At 39.3% G+C, this 13,157-nt stretch overlaps 1 protein-coding gene across 4 annotated transcripts; it reads left to right on the top strand.

Moving 5' to 3' along the window:
• The first annotated feature begins 7,515 nt into the window (after positions 1–7,515).
• Positions 7,516–10,025, top strand: LOC147623068 (putative E3 ubiquitin-protein ligase LUL2). Of its 4 annotated transcripts, none has more exons than XM_086821115.1 (5): positions 7,516–7,611; positions 7,683–7,753; positions 8,351–8,818; positions 8,919–9,447; positions 9,575–10,025. In XM_086821115.1, the coding sequence occupies exons 1-5, from the start codon at positions 7,558–7,560 to the stop codon at positions 9,677–9,679; spliced, it is 1,227 nt and encodes a 408-aa protein (XP_086677241.1). In that variant the 5' UTR covers positions 7,516–7,557; the 3' UTR covers positions 9,680–10,025. The 4 variants fall into 4 exon arrangements, with proteins under 4 accessions (XP_086677241.1, XP_086677244.1, XP_086677242.1 ...); XM_086821118.1 differs by having other exon boundaries at positions 7,517–7,611; positions 8,332–8,818; XM_086821116.1 differs by having other exon boundaries at positions 7,595–7,753; positions 8,332–8,818.
• Positions 10,026–13,157: the final 3,132 nt, after the last annotated feature.

The raw sequence follows: 13,157 nt of genomic DNA, 5'->3' as shown, positions 1-13,157 counted from the left end.
ATTCTGGTGTTTTTACTTCTTTTTTAATTGGTATAAATTGTACCAACTTGGTTAACCTATCCACTACTTCTCACACTGAATCATGCACTCTACTTGTTTGGGGTAGTTCTACTATGAAATCCATAGAAATACTTTCCCACTTACCCTGAATGCTTTTTATCATATCCTGACTCAAGACAAGAGAAACCAAATTTTCTTTAACCGCTCTCTCAAAATCTTACTTTTTTAGAAACTTACTAGGATTGGATTTTTTCTTTTTTGAAGGTTCATCTCTTTTAAAGAAAAAACCCTTTATTTTTTTAGAGCCAAAATTTTATCCATGAGGCTTATATGAAAAATTTTTATCTTTTTCTTTATTTTTTTAGAGCCAAAATTTTATCCATGAGGCTTATATGAAAAATTTTTATCTTTTTCTTTACGATTACCATTACCTGTGGTATCGTCAAATTTTTTTAAATCTTATAGCCTCATCTAAGTTTTTTTGGCTCTTTGGAGCGAACTTCCTTCTTCTACTCCCTTTTCAGGACTCTAATGAAGCCTCTTAGTTTTAGAAAATTGTTTATGCCCTTAAGTTGTAAGATAATTTCTCTATAGCAAGCTATACATTGATTGAGATTTAAATTCTTTTGTTCTATAGAAAAATTATCCCACTCCTTCCAATTTCTATCTTCTTCATTTCCAAGAAGATATTCCGTTAAGAATAATTCCTTGAATGAATCCCAAGAATCGAGTACTTGCCTAGCTTCTGCTAAACTCATCCATTGCTTATAAGCTTTACCTTATAATATAAGGATAGGCTAGCTTCAATGGGGCGGTTATGATCAAGCACATTTCTTAAAAGATGTAAATCTTATCATTTTTGTAGAAAAATATGGGCCGCATCTTTATTTCTCTCTTTCTCTTCTCCACTAAAAGTGGGTGCCTTTAAATCTTTGAATACCATACCTTGGTCTCTAGTTTTGGGACCCTCTTCAATTATGGTTTCATCCAATCCTTTTTCTAGATTTTTTCCCTTCCCTCATCAATGTTACTTTTAGATATTTCTGTTACTCCAAATCCTTCCCCTCCCATCAAGGAGCTAAGAAGACCCATAAATTTCTCGAGCTTATTATCTATATTAGATATTTTTTCTTTCATTTCCTTCATTTCTATATCCTCATACTCATTAAGATCTAAATCTTGAATATGGATTTCATTTGTTTTTGTAATATCCTCTTCCATGTGGAAAGAGGACATTGGGTTTCCCCCCTTCTCCCCATTTTCATCCTTCCCACACCTTGAGAAGCCATTTACTCTAACAATAAGCAAAATGGAAAATTTCTTACAAAGCAAAAAAAAAATGCAACACAATGACCTTACTTGGTTGGGTAATTAATGATATGAAGAAAAATTCCATTGATTCCTCCTTGTTGATATTTGCTTCAATATGATTCCTCAAGGTTGTCATGTACTCCACTTGCTTCATGTAGAATCTCCAAAGTATGCCCAATTTATTAGGCAAGAGTTATGCCCAACTTATTAGGCAAGATGTATTTTGTATGGAGAAGATTTGAGAAATATAGAGATTAGCTTATGAACATGAATAGAAAAGATATTAAGGAGTATAGATTAGAATTAGCAATGAGTAGCTCAATGGAAACATGAAAGAGAAAGAACTTGGCTCGGATACCAATGTAATGCTCCTTGCATTATAAGCTTGAGGACTTGTTAGATTAGAACTTTGATTCTCCACCCAACCATATCCCAAATGGACCCTAAACTCATGGTTATATAGGCCTAAGTGATGCATGACCTTCCAACTTCAGCCCCTTGCCCTTTCATTGGCTAGGCATGGCCTTTTCATTCACCAGAGCCCCTTCAACTGCCCCTAGAAGGGGGCACCTACCTTAATGCATATTAACCATTACATTAGGTATTTCCCATCCCTTGAACCTTATTTATATACAAACAAACCTTTTACATATAAATAGTCTTTTTTACTCTTACCTTTTAGAGTTTCCTGTCAATCTCATAACAATATCATTCTCTCCACATGGATTTCTTAACATAGCACACTAATTCTCATAACTAGAGACCATGAGATGCACCCTCTCATTATAAATATATGTTAGCTGCTTCAGACATATGTCACCCTTGAAGATCATCATGTTCACCGGCAACAGGTGCATGTATTCTGTTGGCACCTATCTATAGAGCTCGATGTGAAAAAATGCAAGTTCAATGGCTAGTTTGAGGCATACCCCTGATATAAACATAATCAACACTGCCTAGAGAGCCAAGTGGAGGGAGGTACTAGGTAGGGCTATGGTGCTATAGCACCACATTTGAAAAATGGGCTCCCACCTTGAGGAGATCAAATCCTTTCAACATCTAGCCTAGCTGACTCAGTCAAGTCTGATCTTGCGGTGCGGGCACTTGGTACCTTGAGGTGACCGACCTTGGCTTGTTTCTCATGCAAAGCTTACAAGGCACTCCCTTTCTCCTTTTGCAATGTCCCGATGGCTTTGTTGATTTTCCAAAAGCTAGGTCATGACCCTATCAAGGTCTTCTACATGTGTAACCATGCTTCAAAGTACATTCTCTCCATCTCCCTAATAGTTGCAAGCAATGCATCTTTGGATTTAAGTGTTTCATGAATCTAGGCATCACATAAAAATGGGAATCTGTTGTGCAATTTATGCGGCCCTTTGTGCTTGTACATTGTGAATCTGGGAAAGATGAGCCGCAAAATATTGAATCAACTTGATACATCCAGTTTGGTTGTCCGGTCGTCCAATTACAATTGGGGCATGTCTCTCAACTATCACCACGCTAGCTCTTACAATTACAATTGGATGATGATTGGGGCATGTCTCTTAGCTATCACCTAGCTGGCCTTTATATCTTTACATGTCCATTTAGCAAGTTGCTTAGCATTTGGGGACAACGGTCCCATTATTTGTGGCACTGCATGCATTGTTTCGAACTCTCCTGGTCCTTGCATTGTGCTCTCTTAGCCCTATCCATCAGTGATGGTTTCTTGAGTGGTGCTAATAGAGGGGCCTTCAATTTCTTTGCCCTTGACGTTTCCTTGTGGATGTAGCCTCATAGAAGGGATTCTCTCTATATCGATATTAGTTTCTCAAGTCATTACCAATCTATCTCTCTTAACTTGAGCTTCTTCCTTTGGCCTTTAGTTTGTGGTGATTTCTTTGTTGTGGTTTATGCCTCCTCCGCTACCTTGGGCTTTTTTACCGCCAGTGGGGGAGTGAGTGGCTCAGTCTCCTTTCTCCCTTCTAAGGCATGTGTGAAGGTTTTCCCCTCTACAGATCTAGGGAGCTGTTAGAGTGCCTCCATCCATGAATAGATAATTATGGTTAAAAGAAGTCATGATCCCAGGGCCTCCCAATGTTAGCAATTTTTCTAGCTCTCTATACACAAGCACAATAAAATTTTCTATTGTTACCTCTGTATCTTTCTCTTTATAAGCTCGATAGAGTTTAAGGAGAACCCATGTGTCTACCTCTATAAAATGGTTTAGTTTGTGAAAGGAGAAGTATGTACATATTGCCTTTGCTAGGGTGACTAGATATGGTAGCTTGATGTCCAGTGAAGATTTGTCAATTTTGTGGGCCCAAACAAGGTTGTTCTTTCTACCTCTATGATATTATGATTAATCTAGGCGTGGATCCATTGTTAACCTTATAATAACACTTTGTTTGCCTTGGACTGAATCTACATGGAATGCTTTATTCATGTGGTTATAAGATGCCATTGCTTGGAAGCATCTAAAAAAGTCCATTCTCCAAGGTGGTAGAGCCTAAAGAAGTTGAGGTGGTCTACTTTCTATAGGATCCTTCTAACATTGACATCCTCAAGAACAAGCCTATATGGCAATAAGGCATTCTCTGTGTGTGACCATCCTTTAGGTGGAACTTGAGCATGTACTTGTTCAGCCTTTCTAGCTCTTCAGCTTTGAAGTACCCCACCCTTCTATATTGATTTGAGAAGGAATATACAAGGGGATTCCCCCCTTGGGTGTAGAAATATGCTTCCTTTGTGAGCATACGAGTCCCAGCAGCTGCACCACTTGTGTGATAGTCATTCTAATTCACTCTTTGGACTAATGCAACAAAATGAAAGAAATGGGCCTTCTTGGCTTGTTAATCTTTGCAGGCAACTAGCCTTGGCTTGTCATCCTCTGTACTTTGATTTCTGCATAGGTTCCCTATGGACCTTACCCTTTTTCCACTCTTTAGACAAGAAAGACAACCTGCAAACCCAAAAAAGACATAGGCACATTCTCCAACCACACTATTTGTGGGAGCTATGTAAAATGCAAATAGATTGTAAGGGAGTGAACTGTAAATACCTTTTATAATTTGAATGACTACGTCCTACTTGTGATACAAATAATTGGCAATTTGAGCCTGGCAACCCACCATCAATTGGTGATGTAAATCATTGTAGGAGAGTGCGCTTAAGGTGTGTGTGTGAGCAATTGAGTTGATTTGAGCTAATTTTGGCAAAGGTTTGGGAGCATCAGAAACTAGACCATCAGCAAAAATGTGTTCTGGCAAGGTCTTCTGCTTTATATAGGGTTCCCAATCGGATTGGCCATGTGGTAATTGGTTAGGTCAGTGATCCGAATATGAACAGTTGGTGATCTAGTTGTTAAAATTTTGAACATGAGCGATTAGTATGCGATCTAAAAGTTGACGATGTGAACTCAAGGCAATTCTAGAAAATACCACGATTCGAATCCGATGCGAGAGTCTTAACGATTTGAAAGTGATTGGATGATCTGACAATTAAGATCAAGAGAGATGATTATAAGAATAAGCGATTTGGTATTTTTACAATTTAGATGTTAAACTTTGCGGTTAGTGATCCAACTCAATGAGATTTGAAAAGGTGCAATTTGAGGTTAGGATATCGAAGAAGGTTAAGATCGATGATCAGGAGTTAGGATGAACTAAAGTCATGATTGGCCAATCGTGAGGTTAGGATTGACTAAAATCATAATCGGTGATTAAAAGGGAAGATTTTAGGATCGTCTGATCAGGATGCAAGCATTGGGATCGACGAGAGTTGGGTGGCGATCCAAAAGTTGGGAAGCGCACCACCCTTGCTAAAGTACAAGAAATTGGAATTGAGTGGCAACAACCACGCACAGAGAATGAGTGGTAGCCATGCACATATAGAATATAACTCCGTCCTCAAAAACCACACTTTGTATCTTAGGGATTGCCCTTCAAAATGCAAGGTAATTGGCACTACGTGGGTTTACAAAGTAGTATACAAATTTGATGATAATTTGGAGAATTACAAGGCATGACTGGTTTGCCAAAGGTTTTACAGAGGTCATAAGATTTGACTTTTAGAAGACTATTACTCCCACTACCAGGTTAACTATAATCCATACCATCCTTGCCATGGGCAGTGGCTTGTCTAGAAAATGGATGTGAAATTGGCTTTCCTTAATGGGAATCTCAAGGAGGAGATATATGTAGAGCAACCACCAAGGTTCATGGTTCCTAATTTTGAAAGCCCTTTACAAGTTACAAAAGACACTTACGGGTTGAAAAAGATACGTTAAGCATGGTATGAATGAGGAATGAGGATTAGTCTCTTTTATAGCCCTCCAAATGCAAACTTATATAACTTTTAGAGGGCATATATATACATATACATATATATATATATATATATATATATATATATATATATATATATATATATATATAATCATTCTTCTCTATGTAGACGGACTCATCTTGAGAAGGGATAAAAAAAAGATCTCAATAAAATAGCAAATGCTTAAAGCATAGTTTTAGATGGTTAATCTTGGGCTTATGCATTATTGTTAGGGATTGAGGTCTAGAAACAAGTCAAACAAAATTTTTGGGTTATGCATTATTATTTAGGAACTGAAGTTCAACAAAATTTTTATATCTTAGTAGAAGTATGTAGGTGAGATAGATAAATCATTTGTCAATCATGAATGAATGCGCAAGTTGATAACCTGATGGAGGTTAATTTGAAATTATTCTTAAAAAACACTTTAAATCTTGAAGATGACACCTTATATAGGAGGATGGTTGGGAGTCTAATCTTCCTATGAAATATTAGGCTAGCCATTAGTTTTGTTGTTGGTGGTGTTTTGTGTTTGTTCTCTAACAAGCCATCATTGGAAAGGTGGTACGTGGGTGTTGATGTAAATCCAAGGTTTTAGGAGTATGACATTACCTATACTTTGGGAAAGACTCTCAACGGCTTCTATGAAACAAATTGAGTAAGTGGTTTAGACACCACACTTTCAGTAATAGGGTATTGTTTCTCTCAAGATTTGGGAGCATTTCTTGGATCTATAAAAAACAGTCCACATTTGTAATCTCATTGATAGAGGCTGAGTTCAAAGGTGCATGTTTCACATCATGCGAGACATTCTTGTAGAATTCTATAGGATATAGAAGGTGTATGCTTTGCATCATGTGACTCATTCTTGTAGGATTCTATAGGATATGGAAGGCGCATGTTTTACATTTGCAATCTCATTGATAGAGGTTGAGTTCAAAGGTGCATGTTTTACATCATGTGAGACATTCTTGTAGGATTCTATAGGATATAGAAGGTGTATGCTTTGCATCATGTGACTCATTCTTGTAGGATTCTATGTGATATAGAAGGTGTATGCTTTGCATCATGTGAGTCATTCCTGTAGGATTCTATAGGATATGGAAGTGATGTAGAAGTATCATGCAATGCAACCATATGATAACTAGAGTTGCATGGCCATTGCTCAAAATCTTGTCGCATGAAACACACTTAGACTTAGTATCACTTTGTACGCAAGTTCATCAAGTTCCAAGAGATCAAGATGGTCTATTACTTGATGATAGAAAATTGTGCAGATATCTTCACAAAGGCTCTTAGTAAGAACAAAATGGAGCAGCATCATCATTGACTCAACATCACCAGTGAGGTAGTTCACCTTTGGGAGGACATTGAGGGGTGATGTTGAATATTAATACTTCACCCTCATATTATAATGACCATACATGAGATGGTGGCCCAACACACTACTAAATAGGCTATATGCTAGAGAGGACCCTTATCCTATAAAGATCCACATACCCTTGTGCTTTGAAATATCTTGCTCCTTGTGAGTGTTGCTTGCATACACTCCATGTTGTATCCTCTTGCAAAGCCTGCTCATGTTGAAGAAACAATCAACATCCAACAAGACATAATCTATCTTGAAGGTGCAACTTTTGAAGCATTATAAGTGGTGGAGATCAATGAGGCATGTGAGTCCGTCTACACATGGGCCTATGATACTCCAAGCCTAAACCCATGACTAGCTACACCTATGTGACAAGGAGAAGCTTATATGGTTGTGTAGCTAGAAGATTTTATGCAAAATATGTGTGGTATAATAAAGCATAATAGGGCACCCGATGAAACATTATTAAATAAACCATTTATCTCATCGTACCATAAATATATTTATGTGATATTTTTATTTTTAGATTACGTGCGTGTCCTTAATTGGAGGTCGTTCTCACACGTCTTTCGATGCTGTGCCTACTCGCGACGCGTCTTCTTCTTGTTTTCTCTTCTGCACACAAGGTGCGAGCGATCTTGTCTTCGTTTTCAGCTACGTTGATTCTGTGCTCACATAAACGTACCGTCTTGCACAGGAATACATAGGACCTCTGTTCTGCATCATCTTGAGCGGATACTTTTCTTCGATCGCCGCAATCCGCAGAAGGTAGATCATCTTGCTCTATTAAAAAAATTTGTATCTTGTATGGCTTAGAAACGCATATTTCAGTTATCCGATCCACTGTTAGGGATGTATATGCACAGGACGGAGGTCTTCTAGTGTTGAAAGACACAGTTACGGCTGGATCGAGTTCAGGTTTAACGAAGAAGATTGTGGGGACTGTTAACCCTTATTAGATGAATCGAGGGTTAAGTACTGATCCTTGAGGTTTTGAGTTCAAATTCCCACATGGTCTTATGGCTGCGTTCCAAATAAACGATGTAACCCTACTGGCGGGAAGACCATGCCGCCTTTAGGCGGTTACCACAGAAGGGATCTACTAATACAAAAAATAGGGCTTATAAGATTGTACGTCAATAGCACCAAGGTCAGAGGAATGCATTTAAGAAGACCTTCTATTAGGGTTTGATTTCCTTAAGTCATACACTAGGTCTTTGTACAGAATAGTGAAGGAGAGAGAACTCCACACTTTTCTTTAGTCATGCATTTGTAGGGTTTCTTAATAAAGACTACATGTGATTTTTCTGCCGGGCTCAGAGTGCTTCTTACCTCAGAAACAGCAGTTTTTTTTTTCTTTTGAAGGAAGATTTGTGCCAAAGGCAAAGCTTTAGTAGCATCGAAAAAATCTATGGGCAATGGTCCTAGTCGGCGACGGAGAACTGACCCTGCCATGTATCCTCCTCAACAGATGTATCCTTTACCTCCAGGCCCAGTTTCCTACACCTCCTATGTACCTACACAGTTCATGCATCCCTACCATTCGGACTACAATGGCCCCATAGCTCCTCCTGGTCCCCACTTTTATCAACAGGGAAGTTATTCTGGTGGACGCCAACAGTATGCTCTGCCGCCTTCTTCAAACACTGATTACTGGCGACAATTCTCCAGTGCAGTTCCACCTGTGGAATCTTCATCTGCATCACAGCAGCAAACTGTTACGATACGCAATGCCGTGAACGTACAAAAAGGCACCATAAGGCTGATAAAGGATGCAGAAAACCCTGGGTTTTATCTGCTTGCTTTCTCTTTTGATGCTGATTCTGCAGGAAGGTACATGCCAGAAGTTGGCTACATTTTCACTGTACTTTACCAAAATCAGACCTCTTTATTCTTGCTGACTTGTAATTTTTTTTGTTTGGGTATCCTGCAGTTTTAATATTTTCTATTTTGCCAAGGAGGATGATAAAGATGGTAGTATCAAGCCCCTGAATTCGAAAATTTTCAACCCAATAAGATCACCCTTTGAAAGGGGTTTTGGCAAAAAGTTTCAGCAGGCTTCAGGGACAGGTATATATTTGGACGCTTTTGATGCAAGCGATTTGGAGAAGGAAGGGCCAGATGAAGTGTGCCCGTTAGTGATTAGAGCTCAGATAAGTGCCAAGGATTCTCAACAAGACTCGACTAGTAGTGCTGAGGAGGACATTGGTGGTGCACTTCCAAAGTCGGTGAACTCACAGGTCACACAAGCGGCTATTGAGAAGAAAGATGATGGTGATTGCAAGGTGCGGGTGTTGAGGCAGATTATATGGGTTGATGGTGTACGATATGAGTTGAAGGAGATTTATGGCATTGAGAATGCTGTGGATGGGAGTGAGTATGATGAAGATGATTTTGGGAAGGAATGTGTGATCTGCATGTCAGAGCCTCGAGATACTGCGGTCATGCCATGTCGACACATGGTAAATTATCATTCTTAATCATTCTTAATGCTGTTTCTCTTCTTTGTGTGTGTGCATTTAAGCCTGTGCTTGGGCAGGTTATTGAGAGTCATTTGATTGGATGTTTTCAATTTCTTCTTGTTTGCAGTGTATGTGCAATGGCTGTGCTTCCAGTTTCAAGTCTCAAATGAATCGGTGCCCTATCTGTCGTCAACCTGTGGAGTCGCTTTTGAAAATCAAAGTCAAGGCTTAAGAATTTAACAGCTCTTTTATCATAAGAACCAGTATTTTAAACTGGCTGCAAGCATGGATATTGTATTTAATGTAGTAGCTTGCACAACAAGGCTCCTTCAAAGGTTTGTTGATTCAAGGGTTTTCGGATTTGTAAGGTATTGTTGAGCTATAATGTCTGTAAGATCAGACTAGCTCCATTGGCCTGTTTTTAAAGTACTAGTGGCTCGTTATTACTTGATCAATTTGTATAGCTACTGCTTGTATCCTGGAAAAGGGTGCCTCGATGCAGAGGCTTGAGAGAGTTGTAGATACTTGCATTTTTGCAGTTGACTGCTGAAAGAGAAGGGGACGATTGTGCTCTCTGTTGATGGTTGGTGTCATTTTTCTGTTTGAAGCTCTTAGGCGCATGGTTTTTGACATGAATCTATGTTTTTCAATGATGCACCGTAATCTGGAGATCAACTAGGCGTTATAACTGTTTGAACATTGAACCTGTGCTTTGAAAGTGGGGAAGAGGTCGAGAAATTATAGCACGTTGTCGTGCCATGGCACGTCTATGGTGTGAAACCATGCATATGAGACTATCAAATGCAAATCTAGATGCATGGGATTAAGTGCTATGACGAGTCATTATATGATGCCCATGTACATATGTTCATATTGTAAATGAGGTTCAATAAGACGAGCTGAGGTTGAGTCAGGTCTTGAAGCTTGTATATGAGTGTGGTGTGAATTATGGAGCCTTATGCTTATGGTAGACCTTGCAGTAGAAAACACTCAGTTACATACTTGGCCTGTGTGGCTATGTGAATGATGGTATGGGTGGCTCGTAAAAGGGCTATGTGAATGATGTAAATGGTTACCCATGTGCATGATATGGACTTCCCTCAATGTGGATGAAGATCTTTTTCATCATCATTTCCAAATCAATGTGACATGGAACTCATGCATAATTTTCAAGAAAGGTACTATAGATGAAGCCCATGTTCATCATGAAGAAGCTCCCAAGGTTGCAAAACAATGGGTGATATAGTGTCTTGAAGCACATATATGATGTTGAAGGTCCCACAAGTTAAGCATGTGAAGGTCTTAGTTGCCTTGGTCAATATATTTGCATAAAAGGAGTGGATACATTATGGGTATAGAAGGAATATGATGCTTATAAGGGGACCTTGCGGGGCAGCAACGAAGAAAGGTATATCCGAAATTAATGAAAAAAAAAGAGGGCGCTCTTGTTTTTCAAACGGGGAAATACAAAAATATAGCTGCAAAAGGTGGTGGGGCGTCGAACTCCTTGCGGGAAAGTATGGAAAAACCAGAGAAGTGGAAGGGGGGGATATATCAAAAATGGGGACTGCAGAAAAGAGAGGACCAGAGACGCCTTCGACCAGAGTTTTTAATTACAAGCTGGCGGCGACTGTTCATGGCATGTTGGAGTTAGAAATGAAGAGCTAATTGAGTACTACCGAGTGATACGACTTTCATTTAATACATGTACTCAACCTTTGGCAGTCTGCAGCGAAGCGATCATATGGGTGATAGTGAAAATCAAGAAAATCTCGCGTTTTTTTTCACTTTCAGATAAACAATGTTTTTATTACTATTATTTTTGTTTACTAAAATCCACGATTCAGAAAATCGTGTTGTTTAAAAACCTACGATTTGGAAAATCGTAAGGTCTATAAACCTTAAAAGGGTTTGTAAACCAAGAAGAACTTGGATATGAAGAGTTGTGGTATCAAGGCATCAAAAATGCAGTAAGGATTCTAGAAATTTGATTTTGTTCTCTACCCAAATGGATTTGGAATGCAAGTCATGGGATTTCTTAGAATCATGTGAGCATGTTATAGATATGCCATATATCGTCTTTTGTTTGTGAGTAGTTGGAATTTTAAGGCAGGTTTTCAGGTGATAAAGAAATAACTTGGAATGATGGAATTGATGTCACTTGATGTATGGAATGTAAATGGTCACATGTATGTGGGAAATATTGAAAGAATACGATATGCCTACATGTGAATGGTTTAAGGGATTTGGAAAAAGGAGCCAGTGAATCTATGCTTGGAAAGGGACAAGCACTTGGTACACAATTTTTGTGCAATCATCAGGTTGAATTCAAGGATGTATTGAGGTGAATTGACACATGTATATGTCATTAAAAATGGATATGTCCTATGCTCCTTGGAGAATTTTGTGTGTGAGCTTCCTTGTGGAGTTTGGTACCTACTCTCACAGCTAGAAGTCTCGTACTTTCCCAGTGACACCGTCCACGTCACGACAGCTCTTTGGTGAACCCGACGTGAAACTGCTGGGGTGAGAGTGGTGAAACATACAGGGAAGCTATGGCTGAAAATTCTGAGGGTCAGGGGGTTCATTTTGATCCCGAAGTTATGCAGATGTTTCAGATGTTTACTATGTATATGCAACAGCAGCAAGCTGCTGAGAGGGGACAAATTTCCACGACTAAAGCACTGCAATCAATTGTGAAAAAGGTGGATCAATTTGATGGAAAGGATATCACAAAGTACTTACGCAATTACATAAAGGAAATGGAACTAAACAGGGTGACTGAGGAGGATATGGTTCGAAGCTTTGAGCTGGTATGTATTCCTGAAATAAGAGAGCGCATAAGAGGATTGCAGACAGCACATGGTGGCAGAAATTGGGAGGAGTTCAAGTTTGCTTTGAAGGATGAATATTTCATGGAGGATTCTGAGCGAGTAACCAAACGAACTTTCTTGGAATGGGTCACAAAACCCAAAATGGGAATTTCTGCCACAGAGCTGCTAAGAGAGTTTGAGAAGCGCTATGCCCAGCTGTCGAGGATAGAGCGCACAACTTTGGACAGAGAAAAAACAGAGCTCTTCTTACAAGCAGCTGGGAAAGATCTCCAAGAAAAACTGAAAATTCTCCTCGAGGATAAGGATACAGAGCAAGGACTAAAGAGTGATTGGAATGATGTTGAGGATGCGGTCACTATGCTAGCAAAGCGGCAACGAAGGAGGGATAAAATGGTGATGAGCTCGGGAACTCCTATAACTATTGTTACCCCTGAGAATCTACCAAAACCAGCTGCTGTAATCCCAAAGGTAGAAGGGCCGATGGAAGAACTTATTAAGGGTATGCGAGACCTAAAATTGAAGATGTCCAGGATTGAAGAAAAGGGGCTACCATTAGGGCAGGCTTCTATGCAAAGGCCTCAAAGCAAAGAAGGGTTTACATACAGATGCATATGGTGTGATGACTCAGAACATGCAAAGAAAGATTGTGCTAGCTATAAAGAAGCCCTTAAAAATCAACTTGTGTTTTTCAAAGATGGGAAAATCGACCTTACAGAGACTGGTCTTCCATTGAGTACAAACTTTGGGAAAGGAGGGATGAAAAAGCTGGTTGAGGATATGGCTGCTAGTCATGCCATCTCTACGGTTGAGGCAGCAACCTATGGATTAAAGGCTGGTTAATCAAAGCAGGGATCTGAGAATGATGAAGATTATGAG

The sequence above is a fragment of the Cibotium barometz genome, chromosome 27 (assembly GCF_041138505.1).
Source record: "Cibotium barometz isolate CiBa-2024 chromosome 27, ASM4113850v1, whole genome shotgun sequence".
NCBI classification, from domain to species: domain Eukaryota; kingdom Viridiplantae; phylum Streptophyta; class Polypodiopsida; order Cyatheales; family Cibotiaceae; genus Cibotium; species Cibotium barometz.
The sequence above is the reverse complement of the archived record's forward strand: the minus strand, read 5'-3'. Positions and strand labels throughout refer to the sequence as shown.